The following is a 23,737-nucleotide window of genomic DNA, read 5'->3' as shown; positions in this document are numbered from 1 at the left end:
CCCCCAATCTTCATTTACTTTCTGGGTAGTTCAGGAAATGCAGTCGTTGACAAGACCGAGGGCAGGATTTCTATGTAAATCCAGTGACTCAGGAGGGACTTAACGAGTTTCTGTGCCAGATTAATTTTTTTTTGAATCCCCGTAACTATTACTCACAAGGCTCTTTATCGTTATTTGGCGCGGTGTTTACGCTGAGCGTGGCTCTGTTTGCACAGAGGCCCAGGAGAGCTGGTTTCCCCCCCCGAGGACCACCCAGCAAAGCCAGTGGTGGCATTTCACGGAGCAGAGCTTGCAGCCAGGTCTCACGGACCTCGTGCCGCTGCGTTATTAAAAGGCACTGTTTCACACCGAGCCTTACCATGCCTAGGCCCACGCCGGCGAAGACAAAGACGCTGAGCCTGAGCAGGGTCCTCTCCGAGCAGTGGTTAGTGAGTTTTCCAACAACCAGGCCCTGGACAACCTGGGAAAGAAGCACACAGGCACCATCAAGCCCGATGTATAACAATTTAAACAAGCTTAAAAGAGAACTGCTACAGTGCTTCAAGCAAATGAAAGGCAGCAAATGGGTTATTCCCTTGCTTTTTTTGGAGAAAAAGGGACCTCACTGTCATGGTAAATGGCTGGAAGACATGATCCGTTATTTCAAGCATTTTGCATCCGAGGGATAGGTCCATCCCGTCAGCTGAAAGCCTTTACTCAGGGTGCACACCTGAGTTTACCACCACTGCCTACTCACCAGCGGTGATTGAGACTTTCTAAAGATGCTTGCAGATACAAATGAATTTTTCTAACTAACTAACTTGTGGTGTTTTTGTCAAATAGAATTAATACTAAGGTCTTCATTCTTGGCAAGTCCTTCCAAAGAAAAACTGTACTTTTGTATGCAGAGGAGGAAAATGCCTCCTTTCCTGTACCTTCTCTTGCCATTATTTTAAACTATAAATATACAAATTGGGTGGTTCATCATTTTTAGACAGGAAACAAGTACGACGGAGATGCTAATACCCAGCCCCGGCAGTATGCGCAGACATGAGGGATGGGGAACTGGTTTTACAGATTTTAAATAAAAACTGGGGGAGATAAAGAGGAGCAAAAAAATTTAAATCCCTGGAAGTATTTGGCTTTTCCAGCACTTTGCAGAGCAAAGATTCCTTCTTTTATTTCTCTGTTCGGCATCTCCATACTTCAAGTGACGCTGGCCCAAGTGGACACGAGAGGACAGAGGCTGGAAGACATCACTTTGAAAACAAACCCTGACCGACTGCGTTTCAGGGGAGGGACAGATAGGAATCTACCGAGTTCTCCCTGCCTTGAAAGGGTTTGTTTGATCCAAGCAAAAACCCCTCTGACTTGAAAGAAGAGCTCTAGTTCAAAATGCTTTGTTTGGTGTGATGGCTTCGTTTCAATGGCAGTCCAGCCTGGAAAAAACCTCGGTGCTCTGCTTGGACCTGGAATGATGCTACGCCATGCTTAACCTTGCTGTGTTAGTCCTAAGGGTGAAACTCAAACTCAACTGAAAGGAAATGAGTGCACAACAAATAAGAAAGTTATTAAAAAAAAAGGAAACATTAATCTATTGCAAGCAGTCCAGAAAAAGCAATTTAATTATTAAAATAAAATAAGAAAGCAAAAAGTAAATAGCAATAGAGTGAAAATAAAATAAAGATGACAAAAAACAATAGCTACAAATTTAATGTATTTCCAACAAGCTACAACTTAATGGAAAGCATCAAAATTTGACTCTTCACACACTGCTTCAGAGCACAAGCCATTTTTGACACGAGGGCACGTCGTGCCAAGCAGACATTCTGGTTCCCAGTAAACGCTTTTCCTGCCTCCTTTTTGTTCCCATCCCCACCCTCAGGCAGGGCTTGAGAGCTCAGCTCACGTGTGCCCGGCTGCTGCATGACAGTGGCATGGGCCCTGCGTGTCTCTCCTGGGTCGTGTCACCCGCCGAGTGGCCTCGGTGACACCGGCGGACCTGCTGCGGTGCAGTGCTCGGACGATGCATGGGGTGACCTGAGTCATCCCAGCTGAAAGCCCTGCCGCGGACACGGGCGGAGGCTGATACCAACCCCGGCGGCTCCTACTCAGGGGGGTGGGTGGAGGAGCCGCTGAGTAACGCTTCATTAAGCTGAGTGCTCCTAAAATGAAGAATCGTCATTAACTTTTTGCAACTTCCCAGTCCCTCCCGCCGGCTCGCTGTGCTGAGTCACGCGGGATGGGGGGCTGAGCCCCATCGCAGGGCATGGCTTGACTCAGCCGTGGCATCACCCGAACCCCAGCTCAGCTCTGCTGAGCCACCGGAGGAAAGGAAATGTTTCTCAATTTGCCCGGACTTGAACGGCATATTTAATCGGGATACACCGTGCAGGTGCAGCCCAGTCCCTGCACTTCCTTGAGTCATTGGGGTAGGTCATCAGCAACGTCGCAGAGCAGCCCGATCTGATGGCCGTGGGAGTGGCGGACCCAAAAACGCCTCCATCACTACACGTGAGCACCTAAGCACAAGGAGCGAGCGCTGCTGCAGCAAAGCAGGGAGGACCTGGAGAAAGGCAAACCGGAGGCCACCAGGGCTGTCCCCAGAGAAAGCGGGGCCGGGGGACGGTCCTTGTGCCAAGGTCCTTCAGCACGGGCTTCCCCGTCACTCGGACTGGGGCAATACGTGGACGAGGTAAAACACCACTGCTGAGCCAACCAACTCAGCACTGGGACTTTTTCCAAGGGCAAGTGTCAGCCCAAGTCACCTGCTTTCCCTTTGGGGCTGAGCAGCCACCCTTGGGTCATACAGACTGCAGCCTCCCCAGTGGTTACGCGGGCTGCCGGACTCCCTCCCCGGCACAGTCACTGCTGATCCAGCCACGAGCCCCAGGCAGGCAAAGCCCACATCTTAATTTTGGACACTATCAAACACTAGTGCCTTGATTTAGGCGCTGGATAATGTTTCCAGTCACCGGGAGCTCCGGCCTCACTTCCAGTCTGAATTGCGACCATTACTTCCAGCCCACACTCTTCCCCGGGCGCACAGGCCCCCAGTTTGCACGAGCGGCAGCCGCCGGCGCAGGCACGTTTGGGAAGGAGGAAGCAAAAGGCGATTGATGTGCCTTACTCTCCCGTGTAAGGTTTCGGACGTGTACTGCCAGGGGATAGCGGGGGCATCCCGGATGATTCGGCTGTCATCCCTCCCATGGATAAGCCCTGGTGGCACCGAAAAGGCAGCAATGGGATTTATCCTTATTTTTATTCCTGTTGGCGCTTTCCGGGCTTTTCCCTTCCACGCAACCTCCCATTGAGATCGGCTGCGATGGGCCTTTCCCTTCTGCGTTTCATTTTGCCTGGCTGGTACTTGCCTTTGTAACCTGACCTCCTTTGAAGTCGGGGAAGAGCCAGCTGTACCTGGCTGGAATGCCTTCTGTCATCAATAAACAAAAGAGAGAGGAAATTGTTTGCAAGTGAAATCACAGGCGCTGCCCGTGGCTGTGTACACATGTCACAGGATAAACCAACTCTTCTTTTTTTCCTTCCCCCCCTCCCCCCTTCTTTAAAGGCAAATAAGAAATGCGTAAGAACAGCCAGATCTCTCCTTGTCGTTATGCTGGATTTGCCAAACTGGGGATTCGTTACACTAGTTCAGCTGATCACGTAGAAAAAGACTCTTTACCTCTACCACTGTGTTTGATTTCTGGGAAGACAGCAGCTCCCATTTGCTCAGAAGAGCCAACTGCCCATTTTATTGTGAACCTCATTAACAACATTCAGAAACCCCTTGCAGGATGGAAAAGATTGTTGCTGTTTGAAGGTTTAAGGTGCTAGTTTTTGGAAGACTTTTGAACGGTGAAGCACAAGCCTTGCTGCATGGAGCCGCTGCTGAGCAGGACTGGCACCTGCAAGTAGCCAACCTCATCGGCGGACGCTAGAGGAGTTACGCCGACGCTCGGCGGACACAGGGCTGTTGCTAGAGATTCTTCCATCAGCACCGATCGAAAGCTTGACAGAGCCCAACAACAAAATAAATTCCCTTTCACCCAACAGCCTGGAAATGAAAAGACGCGAGAAGGTCGGAGAGCCAGGCGCAGCAGGCCAGATAAGCTGGTCCAGCCTAGCAGAGAAGATGAGGGGCCCCATCCCTAGCGCAGATAGCATGATTCACATCAGAGGCAGCCTCCCACACACTGGACCAGTATCTCCCGCCTTTGAAATGGTGCCCGGCTGGCAGTTCCCAGGGCGAGCGCGGTGCCGGCTGGGGTGGGACGCGCGGGTGGGCACCGGCTGGGGCAGACCGCAGGGGGCAACAAAAACCACGAGGCTTTTCTGCACGGGCTGGAGGTAGTGCAAAACCTTGGGTGGCGGGGGAAAGGGATTTGTTTTACTGACACGGCGATGCCAGAAAGTGCTTGATAAGTAGTTCAGGTCTTGCAGAGAAGCAGGAGGGCGGTGGGACTGGAAGGAGAGCTGATGGTGAGGACCGAACTGCTGAAGGCAGCACTTTGCCAAACAGGGGGGAAGAGGACCGTGTGTTTTGCAAACTCCAGCCTAATCGCTTTCTTTCCCCCTCCAACCTGCCCCCCTCCACAGATTTAAATTCTTCAAAGCCAGGAAACTGGAGAACTTTCTGTTTGTTGTTGCAAGGTCCTTTCACCGAGTGGGTTTTCCCCCTAGGCATACCTGGCTGTAATTAAATCCCCGGCTCTTTAATCATCTCTTTTGCTGTGCAGGGGAAAAAAAAAAAGCAAGAGGGACAGACTGGTGATAAGATGATACGCAATGTAAATCTCTCCTCCAGGAATCTCTCTCATCTTTTCAGGATCACTCCGTACCAACTTGTCCCTCCAGAAGCTGCACAGCTAGAGGTGGAGTTTGTATAACAATACGAATTTAAACGCAGTAAATAGAACAGATGTCTTATGATTTCTTGATCCTCAGGGTAATAAATATCTACCTCTTTGTCCCACCCAGAGTTTTTGTTTGGTGCGTTTTGCTTTGGTTTTTTGGAGAAAAAGTTCTTAAAGGAAAGCTTCTCCCACCCCCTCCCACGGTTTGAAATCTAAGCATCAGATGTGACTTTAGATACCAGCCAGAGACTCCAGGTATTTCACTTGCCTAATCCTCCGGCAGCATTTTCCAAGCCAGATACTATGCCTGGAAGTTCTCCATGCTATTGTGCTTGCAACTCCAAAAAAAAGCTAGAGCCTAGGCCTGCTTCTGCCCATTATGCAAAATTAAATGATTTTAAATTTTTATGAAATTAATTATTCTCTGGAGGGAGATTGAATGGCATCTTATACTCCCAGGCATTCACTCTGAGGGAAATTTCGTGCGCATGGCTTCTGAGATGAGAGGACTCTGGAAGCCCAGCCCCGGAGGACAGAGGGATTGCGTCCCTGACGGGCTCTCACACCTCTCGCCTGGAGACCCACCAGCGATCAGATAAAGATGCTTCAAACATAGCATGAGCAAGGGAATCTCTGCAACGCAAGACGCCCGGCGCAGAGGTACCCCTCCCGCTGTCTGCCTTCCCCTCCTCATTTCCTTATCTCCCACCCGACTCCTCCTCCTCGGCTCACCCTGGCACAGTCCCAGCTCATCAGACAGCCCCACGCTATCAGGGTGCTTCAGGTATCACTGCAGAGCCCTGGATTGCTCGAAGTACCCCCCACTTGCTATTTTCACTTCCCCATCAGCCCGCTCCAGCCTCGGCCATATTCCATTTCCTAAGCAATGGCTTTGTTTCCTCATCAGGCAGCTCTTTGTCCCGATGCTATGACACCACCTTCCCTGACCTCGTTTGGCTTTGTCCTGACCCAGAAGTGAGCCCACTTCCCACCTTCCCACCCTCACTCCGCTTAAGCCTGCCCCACACTTTCCAATATCCTCTGCTCTTAGATGGTGCTCTTTGCCTAACCACAAGCTGTAAATTGGCACCAGCTCCAGGCCGGTGCTTCATCCTGAGGGTCGGGAAGCCCCCCTTCCCCGCGGACAGGTACTCCCACAGGAACTTTTACAACAATACATCAGCAAATGTATTACTGTGGGCCACTCAGGTCTCCATGAGACAGGCTGGGAGCAGCAGCAAGGCAACCTACGTCCCTCCATGCAGGGGTACAAGCGGCAGCAAGGAGATGTGCCACCAGCGCTGGAGTGAAGGGTGACCATGCTGTGGGCAGCCAGCTTGGTGAAGGGAAGAGGGTGCCGAGGATACACCATGCCATGAGCGGTGGTCATTGGTGCTACCTGCATGGCATTGTGAGGACAAAATCCACCACCAGCACCAGCTGAGCCACTGGCAAGTGCCATGAACCATTCCCATGTGGACAGAGCTGATGCTCAGCAAGGGAGCAACCAAGAGAGGTGCTCTGGGGAGCAGCCAGCCAAAGCCCATGAGGCTCCCGGGCTCCAAAAACCAGCCCCGAATCTGCCTTCCAAACCCGCAGGGATCCTCTTAGGCTGGGCACAGGGCAACTCCCCATATGTTGGGGTTCTGCGGGGTCATAAAGTGACAAGATGGGACCAAGCACGCTGAGGTGAGGCGGAGGAGCTCCAGATGGGATTCAGGAGGGCTGCCTGATTAGCTGGGCTGCTCACTAACATCCTCCATCTGCAAAGGTGGCAAATGCCTCGCCTCCCCTGGGGTCAGTGTTTCTGTGCTGATCTCCCCATGCAAAGAGGTGTTTGAGGTACCGACAACAAAGTACTTGAGTTGCCTACCGAAAATTAGGTGGATTGACCCAAAGCCATTCCAAATCTCCCTTGTAGGAGCTCTGCAGCCGGCTTGAATGGGAGGAACAGTGAGAAAGAGAGATGTTTACAGTGCATTGCCCGCTTCTTACCACAGGAGGTTAAAAGAGGCTGAGAAGCTGAAAAATTAGGTTAAGCAATTGGAGCATAATATCCTTGGGGTGGGAAAGGAAAGCGGGAAGAGACTATTGCTATTCGAGTCATCCTGGGATTACCGATCGGACTGGGAAAGGAGGCTGCAACATCACCTGTGCTAGAGGAAGATGTTCGTTTTTAGAAGATCTCATAAAAAACAAAAGGAACTACAATAACACAAAGCAATAATACTACTAAAAGTTGGCAGGAATTGGCAGACCGGACAATGCTTTTTTTGGCGCATGACTATTGGGGAAGAGCTGAGTGAAGGGCTCAGCTAAGCCTTGCTCGCTGTGCCGTTCCCGGTGAGCCTCTGAAGCTGCTTAGTGCGTGCAACGTGTGCTGGCAGCAGGCGAGACCCTGGGACACGGCGCTGGGCATATCAGCCGGCTGTGCCGGGCCACCGCCCAGGCACTGTGTTCAATGTCTACAGGGAGGTTTGGAGTAAACAGGACATGGCTTGGTTTTTATTTTCCCCTTCATTTCTCTGACATCTGCTGCCATCTATAAAAGTCCTTAAACGTGACCCGTTTTCAGGACCAGGGAGGGATGCAAACAGGAGGGGAACGTTTCCTCTAACAGGAGGGCTCAGAGCAAGCCCAGGAGAATGGGAAAAACCCCACAATATTTTATGAAAAGGCAAACTAAGGAACGAGAAATCAAAGCTGAGGATCTGGTTGATGAAATTCACTGAAAAGGACATTATATTCCTTATGAATAAAGCTATAATTTACTTAGTGAAGTGGGGAAGCCAGTCAGCAGATATTAATCACTGTTCACCCATCCAGACTGGTGGAATTTGCTTGCACCTTAATCTGCATTTATATCTCCAGCAGTATCAATTCACCGTACAATAGAAACAAATGCATCTGAAATGCCAGCTGAGGCAAGACGAAGGCACACAAGCAGCTCTGGGGCTCGGCAGGACAGAGCCGGCACACGTTGCATTCCCTGCATACACCTTCCCACTGGAGGAACCCCACCAGCAAGCAGCCGTAAAACATTAATCCAGTCACTATCTGCAAGAGACACCTTTGGGCGGTTCCAGCCAGAGACTTGATTTGAAAGTAAAGACACGAATTCTAATGCTTTACAATAATTTAAAAGCCAGGTGGTGAGAGTATCGTTTGGACTAGCTGAGGATCTGGTCCTGCATAAACCAGAGCAGAGCTTGGAACTGCTGGTGATAAAGTGGAAAGAACAAGCAACAAAGCAGCAAGCAGTGCTTTGCAAGCTCTCGGGCAAGATGGCTTTGCTGCCACCAGGAATCAGGTGTCCTGAGCTTTTAAAAACAAAATAAAGCATTTTTTTCGCCTTTGGTGTTCTGACAGCAAACCCCAATGCAGCATCATGAAGAAGAGAAGTTTGTACCCTATGACCCCTTCACTCCTCTTATATTTCTGATGTCCAGAGTCATGTGCTGTAGAATATGTGTAGCAACATGGACAGAAACTGCACGGATAGATGAAAGAAAACTGCCTGGCTGACAAAAGCTAGTTTCTGTGCCAAATGTCCCGAGGCAAAGACTCCCCAGCAAAGCAGATGCTGCACCTGAGCCTGTAGGCCACGGCTGGATTAGAGCGTGGTCCTGGGTACGATTGGCCTCTGCGGGATGGAACCCTGTGACTATGGGAAGGGGCAGGTCCCTGGTTAGCACTGACATCTGATTATTCGTCAGGAAGCAGAGTGAACGCTATAATTCCCGTATCTTCCAGGGCTGCATCTATACATAGGGTGCACCGGCACAGCAGCACAAGTAACCTTATCTACAGTAGTTTCAACCAAACTAACCTGGGAAACAATAGCAGTGAAGACAGACAGGTATCCCAGACTTAACAGCAGTGTCCTGAAGACAGATATCCTGGACCTAACAGCAGCGTCCAAGCTCCATCTAGCAACACGAAGCCACTCCTGCCCCGGCTCTACAAGTGCTGTTTTTACCTGCTGTGCTATTGCTGCCCACGTTAGCTGGCTCGAAACAAGCACACCACATCCATGCTGCAACCCCGAATTTGGTTTCAGTGTAGACGTACATAACAGGGATTTAACTGCTAGGTCTCAGTTAAGAGCGTAGCTGTTGGGAAGTCCCTCTACATTCAAAGCGGGAAGAAGATAGCAGAGGGTGACTCGGCCGCTCTGAAACCTAAGTGGTTCCTGCAGACCCCGGTCTGGGAGGGGGCATACAAAGACTAACACAGGGAAAGCCTCTGTTAGCAGTGGGGTTCGGGTCAGAAGCATGCTTTGGAAAGCAGCTGAATATCACCCCACTCGTCACGCTGTTTCCATGCGAGCAGCAAACTGGTTTTCTTTCCGACGAGACTGGATGGGAGGGGTGCATCCAGCTGGTAGAAAATGTTGAGCGACAGCTAGTCCAAAGCCACCCTCCCAGAACGGACGTGGCAAAGGCACCAGCTCCTCAGCTCCAGCCGGTTTACTCTGCAGACTCCTGATGTACTGCCATGCTCGTGAGCTGGTGTCCAAGGTGTCCAGGTTTGGTGAGACCAGGGCAGAGCCCAGGCAACTGGTAACACTATAGTAACACTATATATTTGGCACTATAGTGCCAAATCCAGATCACAAGGGAAGGAACTAAAGCTGCCATTTCCCAGATGAGAAGCTCCTCCAGAACCCACAGAAACTCTGCGGCAATGCCCAGGAAATGAAGGCGGACTTAATGACAAGACCACCCTCCTTCAGGATATTGCTTAACTTGCATTCCTACCTTGAGGCTTGCTTATAACCATCTATTGCTCTTTCTGCAAAATTATTAGCCTCTTCCTCTTCCTCCAAAAGGAAAATTCTGCTATAATATAGCATCTTATTTTTTTGGCCCTGCTACTGCCTAATTCAGCTTACTTTTCCCTTCCACCCATTTTGCAAGCCTCCTAATCACGTACCATTGCCCATCTTTAAATTTTTTTTTTTTTTTAAATTACAAGCTTGCTGTGCTTGTTTCCACACAGCAGAAATGAGCCCTTCCTCGACACTGAAGGCATCTGTGAAAACACCAGTAAGACCGTCTACTTACATAAATTTACAGGGTGCTACTAAGTAAATGTAAATCAGGTAACCTGCACCAGTGAAAACCTTAGTCAGGGCACTTTAGCTTCAATGTAAGTTTTGTTACAAAACCCAGGACGACACGTCAGTCCAAGCAAATTTTAGCTCCGCCGCTTAAAGATCTGCAAAGAGAGACAAGGGGAAGACAGCTTTCAGGACACTCCTTGCTCTGATTTCTTCCCATTCCAAGGCAAAGAATAAATTTGGAGTCACTTCTATTTTTTGAAGCCAAGTGCCACATGGCAGAGGATTTGCCCATCAATATATTATGCCTGGATTTGGGAGAGCATGTGTCAAAAAGGGAGCAAATTAGCTAGCAGTGTGGCAAGAGGGGGACTTCCACTTCACTTACCATTTGAAGGACACCAAAATATGACATCAGGTATCCAGACTCCACTGCTTCCAAGCCAAAGAAATCCATAGAGATGATGGAAAACATTATCAGGAAGAAACCTAGAGGGAGGGTTAACGAAAAGCATACATCAATATACTTGCACTGCATACAGTGGCCAAGACCCTGCTCCCAGTCACCTCCAGCATGAGTCAGTAGCTCTCCCTGGGGTTACCGGGACTGGATATAAACACGAGCAGAATCCTATTCAAAGTCAATGTAGTAATTTAATCTTTAAATGTTAACTTTTTTATCCCCCTTACTTTCATCTTTAAAATAATGTGACTATGTAGGCTGTAGATTCAGCTGTTTATTATAAACTGGTAAATATTTTTATCACCGAAGCCAAACTAACCATTAAGGCAGTGAGAAAACATTTGTTCAGACAAGACTGTAACCATAAAAATAATCTGATTGGATTCCTCGCCCCTTTTGCCTAACTTTAGATTTTGGCCATGGGGAACACTGCCTGGGAAACAAGCTGGTGACATCAGCCTAAACACAGCCTTTCACTGCGCACCTGGGCAGTGACGTCGGTGGCACGTGAAATCTCTCGCTCTCCTGGACCGACAGCGGTGTCGACACAAGCAGTCGGGAAAGTACGGACAGAAACAGCACAGGCTGGGTCTGCTGTTCAATTAAGGCAATTTCTGGAAAGCATAACGGAAAATGCCCACTCACTTCATCTCACATGAAAATACAATAGCGCGCGTTTCCCCCAGTGCCAAACATACACAAATACAGACACGCGTGCACACGCTCCCATCATACACAAAGAGCCATCAAATTAAAAATATTATGACAAAACATTGCTCTCAAAGAGCTGGTATGGGGTAGGAGGCTGCTGCCTCCCCTAACGTCTTGTGCACCTCAGATGGACCAAGGCAGTAGGAAACTGGGGCTCTCTGCGCATGAACATCCCCACAACGCGTCCGTCGGAGAGCACCCATCCTGCTGGGGAGAGGAGAAGAGAGCAGACGACCTTTAGGGGTCCTGCCCTTCCTCGTAGGACCCTCCGAGGTACAAAGACCGGGTAAATAGGGAGCTGCGGTCCTCCCTTTCCTGAAGAAAACAGAGCCCAGGAGGCAATGTGTGAGGACTGAGAAGACAGCTTGTGGCCTGGCAAAGCGAGTCACTAACCCCGCAGCACGGGAAGGGTCTGCTGGCGTTTCCCAGAAGCGTGAGGAGAGGGATCCCAAGTTGCTGACTAAAACGCCGCGGAGGACTCGCACCCTGACAAACCAGCGCAACTCCACCGCATCCAGCAGCCCGACGGCGCTGCTACCAGTGGAGCACCTGCAGAAACAAGGACCTCCCTCCAAGCACCCCAAGCCTTTGCCTGGAGGGACCACCATCCTCCCACCCCAGGACCTGCCATAAAGCTTTCCCAAACCCCACCAGAGACACCTCTTCCCCCCTTAATGGGGATAGCTGCACCCCAGCTGGCCCCATGGCGTTGGGGGAGAGGGATGGGGGGCAGGAAGGGCACCCCGCTCTGCTACTCTCTGGATATTTGGAGAAGGTGCCAGGGAGCTGGGGCTCATGAAGATTTATGGCTTCACCACACCCCTCCGCGGAGAGCACCCCGTCGTTATCCAGTTACTTTGAAATCGCTCTTAGCTCAAGCCAGCTTAAGGTAACATGCAAATAACAGTATTTACTCACAACATCCAAACCAGGCAACGGAGTCGCACATGTTTATAAAAGGCACACGTGAAGAAATGAAAGCAAAACCACACTTCGTTTCACTTGCAGGAAGATTAGATTGAAGCGGGTGCTCGCCCTTCATCCTGCTACCCTGCTGCAGGTACCACCTAGGAGGGGTTCAACCTTCCTACATACCTGACGCTTCTTCCTGGTACCACGCGCCAGCTTCTACAGCTCCTCTCCCCTTTGAAGTCCCTCACCAAGTTAAGGCAGATTTGGATCTTTCTTCTCCAAATGAGACGATTTCTTTCGGAGCAGGGAGATAGGCTGTGCTCCTTAATTAGCATTACACATTGCATGGCTCCCCTGGAGATGCAGAGGTCTCTTCTTTAGACGGGTGTCATCTCCCCCTGCCTGCATGGTCACTTAAAGCTACCTGGACAAGGGACACCCCCCTGCTCCCTCCGCTTTAAGGGGGTCTCTCCCACTGGCAACACATTTTTTGGTGTAGGATGAGCCCTAGATTGAACTCAAAAGATTTTCTGGTCATCTGAACATGCATAAGCATTTCTTACAAACACCTTAGCGGGTCCCACCTGGGTAGGCTGCAGGTCGGCTGAGCACAGCCACGTGAGTGACGTACCCCTGGGGAGGGCTCTTCTGGGGACACCAAAACTCCACACAGAAGCTGCTGGAATAAGCTTCAACCCACACTGCGAGGCTCAGGTTTTCAATAGGAAAAAAAAGGAAAATAGCAAAAAATATCCTCAAAAACCTCGCTTTTTTGGGCGGGGTCTAAATAAGGGGTGAACTCCTTAGAAAACCTGGCACCAGAGGGGTGAGTAGCGGGGTTATGTAGCAGAAGGCAGGTAAATGGTTTGCGAGATGCGATAAAGATGAGGAAAAGCACCAAGGAGACACAGGAGTGTCGTATTTTCAAAAAAAAAGACACGACATTTCTAAAAGCAGCCCGCGGCTTTGGGAAGGCCAGCTTAGCAATCCTTACCCAGAGCCGGTGTGAAAGGGCGAGCACGGCCTCTGGGAGCCCGCCTCAGCCCTCCTACGCTGGATTGCAAATGCGATGGGGTGCAGAGCCCCAGGGCCCACTGCAAAATCCTGCTCTGCGTGTGAAAGAAAGTCCCTTTAAAAACGGGACGCGGGTGCTAAAGCCATCACATTAAAACCAGGTTTTCCAACGGGATTAGGCAGCCAAAGATTCACACAAGCAGCTATTTATCAGTATTTTCAAGGCCTCGGTGATTTCTCGTCAGTAAGAAGCATGTTTGACATTTTTATCCTCGTGTTTCGTTTTCTGTCTCTTATCTACCACAGTGCAATGAGACTCGCTTTTCCCAGGTCAGTTGAGGATGTAATCTGGCCGTGCTGAAGCGGCCTGCTGCCCGTCCATCCCTTGGCAGCTCCCCTCCTGCAAGAGGCACAGAGCCCGTGTCTCTGCTTTTATGCAACACGGGGAGGAGGTTCCCGGCCCTGCAGCCCTCCCGGGGAGGCTCTTTCGGTCCCAAACAAGCTAATTTTAGACAACAATGAGGATCCATAAGGAACAGAAGATTTTCTTCTGTGTATAGCACACACTTGTTTACAAAGTAAATAGAGAACGGTCTGTAATTTGGGCGATCTAATTAATGATACAGTTGCAGCCGGGAGATGAAAGGTAAACGAGCTCACGAGGAGCTCAGCCTCCAGCTGTGAGCTGCAGAGAAGTAGGTGATGGCCAAATCCCCTTTCGGCTGCCATCGTATGGCCAGTAACCTAAAGAGAGACCTGCAAAGAGAAGTCAGGAGGATTTTGATCCCTCCTCACTGCAGTGCAAGCACTCTACTTGTAGCAGGAGTGCCACAGACGAACCCATTCCCACTCTCACTGAATACTCCCAGCCATTTCAGTGACAGACTGGCAGCCCGTGTCCTGCCTTAACTCTCAGCTTCGCTGGCTTCTCTTTACCTAGAAGTTCCCTTGCAGTTTTGGGCAGGAGACGTTTACTTTGGTGGGGTGCGCGTTTTCGCTGTGCAACGGCAAAAGAAGAACGTCTTCTGCAACAGGGAGGAATTTGCATGGCAGCAGGGATGACTAAAACAAAGTGCATCTCACCCGGCCTTTGGAAAAAGGAGAGCGCACAGGAAATTACTGTGCAGATTGCATACGGATGCGGTCTTGGGATGGCATTTTTAAACAGAGAAATGAACGCTACTTTAAGCTGAGAAATGAGCCAGAATCAGCAAAGAAAACCCTCTTAAAACATCACTTGACTATCTCATTCTGTGAAACGCTGTCATTTTACAAACAGCTTTAAAAATACAACTTTAAAAGTTTAATTTCAGAAGAACCTAAAAAATGCATTATTAGGGCAATCCACCCGTCCATCGAGACAATACCCTGTCTCCAGTGGTGGGGGTAGGACCGACTGGCATTACTGGTCTCAGCCAATGCCAACTACACGCAAAAAGAAAAAAAAGAAAAAAAAAAAATCAGAAGTCCTTTACTTCCCTGCATGCTGTTCTACAGCTCCAGTCGGACTTGTTCCCCCAGAGCCCTAGCAAGGAATAACAGACGAGCCTGGCCAAGCCCAGAAATGCCATCCCCTACCGATTCAGCCACTCTCCACAGCCAAATCTACTTTCATTTGTAAACTGAATTTACAGTTTACAATTAGAATTTAATTTGTAAATTACGTTTCATGTTATTTAAACTTCAAGGGCTTCTCGCGACACAGTTGAATTAGAAAAAGATGCGAAGTATCAAAGCTAAGGCACCTTAAATCCTCTCTTAGGATCCTTGTTCGGGAGGGAATTGCCTTATTTTGTTCAGGTGCATGATGTGCACATGTTTTGATGTGTACAAAATTCAATCCTTCAAACTGTAATCAAGAGAAACTGCACTTTAGGTTTGACTGGGAAAAGAGCCCTGAAGGCTCTCTGTGTGGAAGGGCAGAGAACATCACCCTTTCCTTACACCACCACTAACGAGGCTGACGTGCTGGCTTGTCTCTAGACAAGCAGGGGGGAAAGAAGCTACAGGGTTGGCAAAATTAAAGATTATTAAATTGTGACCAAGGATACGTATAACCAGGCAAATTGGGAGACACGGACTATGCCAAGACAGCAACCGACTCAAAGGGAGCGCGGAAACGCGCAGGTTTGGGATGGGTCTGAGGTAGCAGCAGGCTCCTACCATGACACAAAAAAACGAGCAGAAAAGAGAAGAACAAGAACCACCATCAACGTGCAAGGGAAGAAACATGCTGTGGTTCCCCTGCTTGCAGCCGACAGTTAGAGCAGCCACAGCCTCCCGCCCAGCAATAGTTTTTCGTTGTTGGGAAAAAGGTTAGGGTACACATACCCCTTAAAATCATTAAGTAAAATCAGGAAGGACCTCAGTGTTTCTGGCAGAGTACAAATGATTTCCCTCTGCTCTGAAGAGGTTACAGCCTAAATAGAAATGACAGACGAGAGGAAAAAAACATTTATGGCCAGGGGCATGGGGTAGAGAGATTAAGTGATTTGCCAAAAGTCACCGAAGCAGCCTGTGGCAAGTAGTCTGTTTTACATTAAGTCCCAGGTTTTTGACCCCATGTGGCTGAGAGCATCTGAAAGCATCCAGCATCAAGTTAGGAGCTGAATCCTCACTGCGCCGTGATCAAATGCAACGTGCTTTCAGTAACTTGAGACAAGCCTGGTCTACAGTGTATGTCCTCTTATTTTAAATACATCAGTAATCACGGGTAATGGGTGAGGTTTACCTACGGGAAGTCCAGCAAAGACCTTGACTATGAAAATTTCCATTACTCCCGGAAACTTCATCAGGCATAGGATTTCTCTGAAGCTAAACACGCTGCCAGACGGCGATGTGCCTACAGAAGAACGACATTTTGATTAATAGTCTACAAACAGGTTAGAAGCAGGAAGCAAGAGACTCTGAGACCGTCTGCTCAGGTTCACCGCCACCTTTCTGAAGAGGTGAGTCTCTCCAGCACCAGCTTTCTGCCGACAGCAGGAGGTTGGGAGCCGGTGCTGGGTCCGCAGAGGACCCCTGTGAGACAGCGGGACTGCGTCCCATGCCGGGCCAGACTAACCCCCAGCCAGGGGTCCACGTTCAGCTTTTCTGAGATGTGCGGCAAGCACCGGGCTGCAATTCTGCACGGCATAGTGGTCGGCAGGTAGGGAATAATATTCTTCCACAAGCACAGCTTAGGCATTAAAGTGTCAGCATTTCAAGCTTGGCACCTTTTTTGCCCTTAAATGCAACCCCAAGTCCTTTAGCAGAGTCCTTACAGCACGTCAGTCCCCTGTCCCTATCCATGTGCTATTTATCAGAAACACTAAATACTTACTGTGCTCCGTCACACGATGGTCTGACTTTGGTTTAGCCTGCAAAGGGATCCAAACCATTGCTATCATGGTATTTATGAGATTTCCCACCAGCCCGACATACATAGGAACAAAAACGCTGCAAACAGAAAAAATACAGGTCAGTGGATAAATAGCATAAACAAGACATTTATACCCCTGTCCTGCAACGGCTTGGGCACTTGGGTGAGGAACAATCCCCTTGAAGTCGCAGTACGTAAGGCTATAAAAGAGCTCACATCCTTCCATGGGGGCTTTGGATATGACCACGGTTTGAAATTTCACCAAAAGATGGCTATTGCCATCAAGATAGTTTATCATTTGTATTAATAATAGGGTATAATACAATGCTTTTAAATCTGTAAGTGTCAGGGGAAAAGAGCCCCTCTTGGTTTAATGAAGTTTAGAGATCTTCCCACGGAAAGCACAGCAACTGCTTGTTAGGATCCATCTAATCCCCCATCTAATCCCCAGTTTCATTCATTTAAGTATCATCTCACTCCTTGGAATTTCTCAGCAAAATCAAATGAAGTTAAGGAGAGTGAAGAAAGCACTCAAGATGATTAGGGATGGTAGAATACAGCCCAGCCTACAACCAGAACCGAAACCAGGGAGACCCAATGCCACTTGAAAAGGAGCTGCTAAAAATAACGAATATGATTTACAAAGCCTTCTGAGGAGGTGAGTAAACAGCACTTTGATTGATGCACCTACTTTTCTCCAAAGGTGCCCAAAACCAAATCAGCACCCCTTCAACTGCCCATCAGAGCCCCAACCGCTGGATCTTTAACAGAAGTGGGGCCTCACCCTTAGATGTAGACCCAGGGAACAGCAATTATTAACAGTAGTTTTTACAATGATAAAAAGGAACAATTACAACTTATCTAAAAAACCCAAACACAAACCACGTAAAAGTCAATAGAGTCAATAAGAAGTCCTCAATTATCACTGGCTTCTTAAAAAGAGAAGATTGGGAAACGACTCCTCCTAGGCTTTAAGGGCATGTGGGAAGATTTCAGACTCTGAAGGACTTTAACTCTGCCAAATACAGGTGGAGCAAAGTCCAGGGCTGGAAGACTGAAACTCAGGAGAGTCGAGCTGAAAACAAAGGGAGGAGCATGTTTTGTCTTTAACAGTGAGAGCAATTATCCACTAAACCGGCTCGTTAAAGGTCTTCCCCAGCATGGGAACCCTGTTAGTCAAAGAGTTTCATAAAACATGTGCTTAAAACCTACCACAGGACGCAGGTTTGGGGCGGGAATGCCCAGCAGAAACACCAAAGGCTGGTGGCACAGAGGGGACAAGACGAAGTGACCGTCACGGTCTCTTTGGGGCATCGAAATTAAAGCACCTTGGACTTCAGCAAAACAATGCCTGGATTTCACCAGAGAAGGCTTTGGAGCCGTGCGAGTCCATGCAGTCTCGGAGGCGACCGCGCCGTCCCCGCATCCCCGTGCTGCAAAAACAGGATGCAAAAGCGAGCTGCAAGCCGCCAACTGATGCTCCCTGCGAGCCTGCTGATAAAGGACTGCTTACTGCCTGACTTCTTCCTGCTGCTTTCCTTGTCAGACCATGGCGTATGTTTTTCGTGGAATAACTAGCAGCACTAATTGTAAAAGCCTCAAGTTTCCTCCGTGCTAGACAAAGGTGCGGTCTGAATATTTTCTAGAGTATTATTAAAGTCCCAGAGCAAGACAGTCAAGGATTGAGATGCAAACAACCAAGAAAAGCATCAAAGAGCAAATACATATATATATATATACACACACACACGTATTCCCGCTAATAGCAACAGCAAAAATCCCAGCTGAATATTTTAATTCTCATTAATTATTATTAATAACAACAAAGTCAGATAATATCTTCCTGCAAATGGACTTAGTGCAATAATTTAGACCTGCTGCCTTCCATCCGCCAAGCTGTTCCGCTAATTCCGCTGGACCACAAAATTAGTCATTTACTGGATCATTATTTTTTATTTTTAGTGCAGCAGCTTGCCACTTTCTGATTTAAAATTATCTGCTAAACAGTTCCCAATCTATTGAAATCAACTTTGTGGACCCAAATTTTTATCCAAGAATTTGGATAAAATTTTTATCCCGAATTTTTATCCGGAATTTCTACTTTGCATTGCAACATAAAGTAAATTTACTAAAAAAATAGAAAGGATAAAATAACCAAAATAAGTAGCTGCAGCTGGCTTAATGGGTTTTGGGATTTCTATATTTCAAGCTTTCATTCTGATATGGAAAAAACGCATCACAAAAATTTTCGTTGGACAGAAAAACTTCCTTTCCAGTCCTATCTTCTCCTGAGGTTTTCCAGACTCCCACATGCCAACATAAATATGTTTTACTCTTCAGATCCAAGAAGAATTACAGCAAGCAATGAGGCAAGGATCCTCCTACAAAACTAGTAAGCAAACGACGCACTACTTCACTGGAAGCATACGACTGATAATCCATTGCTGTGAAAGGGAGAGGAGAACCTTGACATTTTACATATTTGGGAAAACCTGGGCTTGCCGTAATGGGTTTGTGGCATTTTGTACGGCTGGACTCTGAAGTCAGAGAAATCCAGTAAAATGTGGAGCTCAAAATCACATTTCCCAGACAAGCCTGAAGCACTCAAGATCATCTGAAAATCCCTCTTCTTAGCCACAGCTTTCTGTAAGCGCTTCATCTTTTTCCACATACTAAGCATTACCATTTGTTGATGGAAAGGTGCTGCAGGTACCCGCTGGGTTAGCTGCTCCGCTATCCTGTCCTACACAGCAGGGACGAGCTCTGGAATTGGAGATAACGCATCCGTGTCCAGGAAACCACCTCCCGCATTTGTTTGTTTGCTTGTTTGAGAAAGATGAAGTAAAACCAAGGGTCATAAAGAATGCCATATCAACACAGCAGGTCATTCTTTTTTTTTTCTGATGTATCTTCGTTTCTTTTTTTCTGATGTTTCCGTTACAACCCATGAATCACGCACGACGACACCCTTCGGTAAGCATCAGGGGGACGCATCCTCCCACTCCTATAGTGAAAGGCAACTGTTTTACAAAGCAGCAGCGCAGGGTGGCTTTCCTGAAGCCCTGACACATCATCACCTCTGAACTCCCCGTGGTGTTTGCTTTGGGGCTTGGGTAGGTGAGGGACTGTAGGTAATGGTCTTCTCCTCTTACACGAAGACACAGAAATATTTACGCTGTCATGTAAAGGGACACGAGTGCTAAAACCAGCGTGCATGTGCTGAATTATTATTTCTGGCAGCAGGGAAGACAAACGCCACCAGGTTGAGCTGACAGTATTCTTGCAATGATGCCGAGCAGGAGACCTGAGGTCAACACGTTTGCTGGGGAAACTGGTGAAGTTGCAGTGATGCTGCTGGATCCTCAGCTAGAGCTGCTCCGTGTCACCCGCACCAGGGAAAACTCTATCCACACCCTTGGGTGCCGCTGGGAGGGGAGCCGCAGCCCTGCGGAGGTGGGTAGGAAGGAGGTGGTGACGGTTTGGAGGAGTCCAGCAAGCAGCAGGATGGCAGGGGAGGGTTTGCAGCCCACGACAGCCCTGAGGAACAGTGCTTTGGCAAGGGGTACAGTGATGCTATCGCCACCAGCAGAGAAAACATCCCGGGGTTAGCACTGATAATCCCTCTGCTGTGCTCGCTGGACTCTTTTCTGCACGCTAAGCAAGTGGAGGACCCAGGGCTAAGCTGTTGCTCTTATTTCTTACCGGCCTGATGAGGAACAAGTGGTACAAACCAGAACAGCCAAGCTAAAGGCAAGACACCCCGACCCCTCAGCACAGCCGAAGGCTGGGGATAGGAGCGATCGCTGGCTTGGCAGCTCCTGCAGCGCAAGACTTGGCTTGCGGGCGCTCATCTTTTTTTTTTAAGATTTAAGCATGAAATCTCATCTCTGCTGAAATCAGCAGGAGCCCTTCTGCATTCAGTTTTGCCTGTTTGGCTTATCAGGAGGAAGTTTCACCGGGAAGGGACGCGGTGGCACTATTAAGACAAATGAGGCACATTAAGCAGGTTGCTCCCACGGGTCCTTTTCCCATCCTCTTCCCTTTCCTGCCCTCCCTCTCGTCAGTCCTGGCTGTCCGCAAACCAGCCATGTGGAGCCAGAGCGAGCCCTGCCAAAACCAGCAGCAGATTTCCTGAGCGGGGCGGAAGAACAAAGGACGCGGGCAGGACTAATACAATTAAATTAAAGGGAGCAAAAGGGCGCAGCAGCTTCAGCAGCTGAAATCATTGTGAGGCCTCTTCCAGCTTCTTGCTGATTAATAGAGGTTAAGAGCCTTTACCGTCCTAGGCTTTACGGTCAAAATAACTTGGGTAACTTTATCTGCGTACTTCAGCATGTTACTTATAATTCCTTTGTTTCTCTTGCATCTGGAGAGAGAGTCCCTTGCTGACTTTTGCCAGCAGCCTTCCTTGCTCTTCCCCGGGCTTTTCTACTAGCAAAGCTCCTCTCCGGCTGTCAGCTAAGCCCACAGCTGCCCACTCTTCTTCGTGTCCTTTCAGTCTTGCCATGAAAGGGAGGAACAAAATGCATCGCCCTGTCCTGCACGGGACTGACGTGCCCCAAGGTGCTGCTGCCAGGAGGGTGCAGAGCAATCGTCTGCAGAGAGCAAACAGCCAAACTCATAGGAGGACTAATTTTTGCTAGTTTTTGCCAACAGGAGCAGCCCCGGCTTGCCCTGCCTTAAAGCTTTCAGAGAAATAAGAAGAAAACATGAGCAGAGGGACCCGGAGGCCAGGAGCCCATAACATTAGCCAAACGCTGCTTAACAACATAACAAAAGCCTCTTCTTTTCGTTTTCCTGAGGCCATTAGGCAAGTGTGGTGGATGCATTAAAAGCATCCATTAAAAGAGTTTTAAAGGGTTTCAAAAAGCGGGATGGTGAGCCCAGGGCACACTCACCACGGGACTGATGGTGTGGCCAGCTACAAGGCTCACTTGGTAGCCTGTGGCCATGGATAAGGGACAAGTGGCTGACAGCTAGGATTGCCCATCTGGAAACTCCATCCTTAACACTGGTGGGAAAGCAGAATTGATGATGAAACCATTAATAGTAATGTCATGGTAAACAGATTAAACCCAAAGAAAATATTAGCATTCAAAGCCAGCTGGAGGAGGGTTGCATTTCTTCCCATCTAACGCTTAACCACCCTCTATATTTACACGCAGGTAACTGGAAATCCCGACGTGCACCACGCTTCCCGGGTGAGGCGAAGCGAGGACATGCTCTATGCTACTTCGCTCCCATCAGGGTCAATTAGCAAGAGGCAAAGGAGCGCCATCAGGGTTCAGTTTCTGAATCAAGACGTGAGGCAGTAACACAGGCTCCCAGAGGCTCCCCGGCTCCGGGAAGCGATGGTTTGCAGCTCTGCCCCCAGTGTCGCATGCCCCTGAAGTCAGAAGTGGCACATGAGAAGCATCAGAAAAATCCGGCGGAGTTTATAGCAAACACGGATCTTGGAAAGCCTGGCCAACCAAGTTACATGTGGGTGTATATACATACATATATATGTACAAATACATACGCAGAGCATTTCCCAGTAGCTTTGAAGCAAAACTTCCACGAAAAATTCAATTCCACAAAGGCGCGCGCACCACGCGGAGATCAGGCAGTGGCACAGGAGCAGGAGAGAGGCCACTGACCAGGCATTTGCAGGCAGGTAATATTTTCAGCTCGCAGACGAGGGCGTTTGAACAGAGTCCCCGCTGGTACCTGCCAGCCGCAGCCCCCAGGCAGTGCCGAGGAGGGATGGGCGCCGGAGCCTCCCGCTTCCACCATGGAAGGCTACAACGAACCAATACGGGACACAGTTTTGGGTTCCAGCCCAAATTCCAGTCCTTCCTCTGACCTTGCTGGGCTGCGATTCCCATCTTTGGTTTCCTGCCTGAAAAGGCTGGGACAGACCCATGAAGGTACCTGAGGGCTGCTGCCAGCCGGGAGGCTGCGTTCAGGCTGTGTGTGCCGCGAGATGGTATCAGTCACTTTCTGATTAGCATTCCAGCCACAGAGCCCTGCTCTGCAAAGCCCAGGAGAAAAACGCGCGCGTGTAACTGCACAATTAAATGTTGCATCAATACAGCGATTCTTTCGAGGAGGAAGCAGTTCCCAACGATTCCCTGAGGATTAAAGGATCAATGTGTATTTCGGCAGTGAATGGGATCGCGTTTGTTTTCTTTCTCTTTTTCTTAATAAAGTCAAAGTTGAACATGGAGAGAGCACAAATTGTTTTTTAGTGACTCACTCCTACTTCAAAACAGCGCTGCATAAAGCCGGCATTCATAGCCGGCCCAGATTCCTGAAAGAGCTCTGAAAGGACTCTCAAAATATTTCTTTGATGGCGGTCCGGCCGCACTATCCACTCATCCACTCACACCCTTCAGGGGGCAGCTACGGGTGAAAAACAGCTGGTGAGTTAAAAAGAAAAGAAAAGCAAAAAACGGAGGTGAAAAAAAAAAGTTCAGGTGAAACCATGACACCAAACCATGCTCTCCAGTAAACAGCCTTGGGTCCGTAAGAAAGTGAGCAGTGGCCACTGTGTTCCTGATAACTTAGTGATACATAAACTTAGTGAGTAACTTACTGTAAATTAGTGATGGTTTTGTTCAAGGAACTTTGATTTACTACCTTGACAATGCTTGCTGAATGTATTTCATCTTTGACCCATCGTGGTCTGGTCTATGTTGTTGTCCTAAAGACAAAAAAAGCAAGCACGAAATTTCACAAAGCTTCTTAAAGAAACAAAACCACAAAAGCCTCAACCAAAAATAGATTTATCGAGCCTCAAAAAATTTCACACGTTTCCTAGGATGTTCATGCAAATGTACAGAGATAGTCCAGCTTCCACAGCCCAGGGCAAGAAACGGCATAATAACACAAATAAACCCAGACAGCCCAGTGCTCAGGCTTCAAGGCGGCCGGTACCAGCCACCACATTATCCGTGCCTTTGAGAGGAAAACAAAAAAACCCCCAAACCTTCCTTTCCGCAGTTCCTACTCCTTGTCCTCATGGAAAAAACATCACACAAAGGCATGAATAAGTGTGGCATGAGTTTTTCCCCCTGGCTCTCCTGTCCAAGCAAATGCCCGTGTACGGTACGTGAAGCGAGGAGCGCGGGTTAATGCCAGCTGAAGGAGTGTTAAATCCCAAGTGGGAACAACTACAGCCCCCAAGGAATATGTGCTGGAGAAAGATGCCCTTTCTCACTTGCTTCCTCATGGTCAGGTAGAAGGTACTCACAAGAGGTAGGACAAACTGCCTGGGATAAATCACCTGTATTTCACTGCAGCCCCTCAGTGGGACTCCTTTGGTTCCGATTTTCTCTGCATTATTTCACCGGGAGCCTGGGATTTCTCTAGAGACAGAGCGTAAAACCAGAGCGGATACC

At 48.8% G+C, this 23,737-nt stretch overlaps 1 protein-coding gene across 1 annotated transcript in view; it reads right to left on the bottom strand.

The window, feature by feature from the left end:
* SLC22A18 (solute carrier family 22, member 18) overlaps nucleotides 1-23,737 on the bottom strand; it is a gene marked incomplete at both ends in the record, with an annotated part of 54,942 nt that overhangs the window by 3,508 nt on the left and 27,697 nt on the right. The window contains 4 exons of the mRNA XM_009585702.1: nucleotides 359-460; nucleotides 10,283-10,383; nucleotides 15,726-15,836; nucleotides 16,317-16,432. Coding sequence (XP_009583997.1) covers nucleotides 359-460; nucleotides 10,283-10,383; nucleotides 15,726-15,836; nucleotides 16,317-16,432 — 430 coding nt within the window. The remainder of the gene's footprint in view (nucleotides 1-358; nucleotides 461-10,282; nucleotides 10,384-15,725; nucleotides 15,837-16,316; nucleotides 16,433-23,737) is intronic.

The sequence above is a fragment of the Fulmarus glacialis genome, unplaced genomic scaffold (assembly GCF_000690835.1).
Source record: "Fulmarus glacialis isolate BGI_N327 unplaced genomic scaffold, ASM69083v1 scaffold39489, whole genome shotgun sequence".
Lineage (NCBI taxonomy): Eukaryota > Metazoa > Chordata > Aves > Procellariiformes > Procellariidae > Fulmarus > Fulmarus glacialis.
The sequence above is the reverse complement of the archived record's forward strand: the minus strand, read 5'-3'. Positions and strand labels throughout refer to the sequence as shown.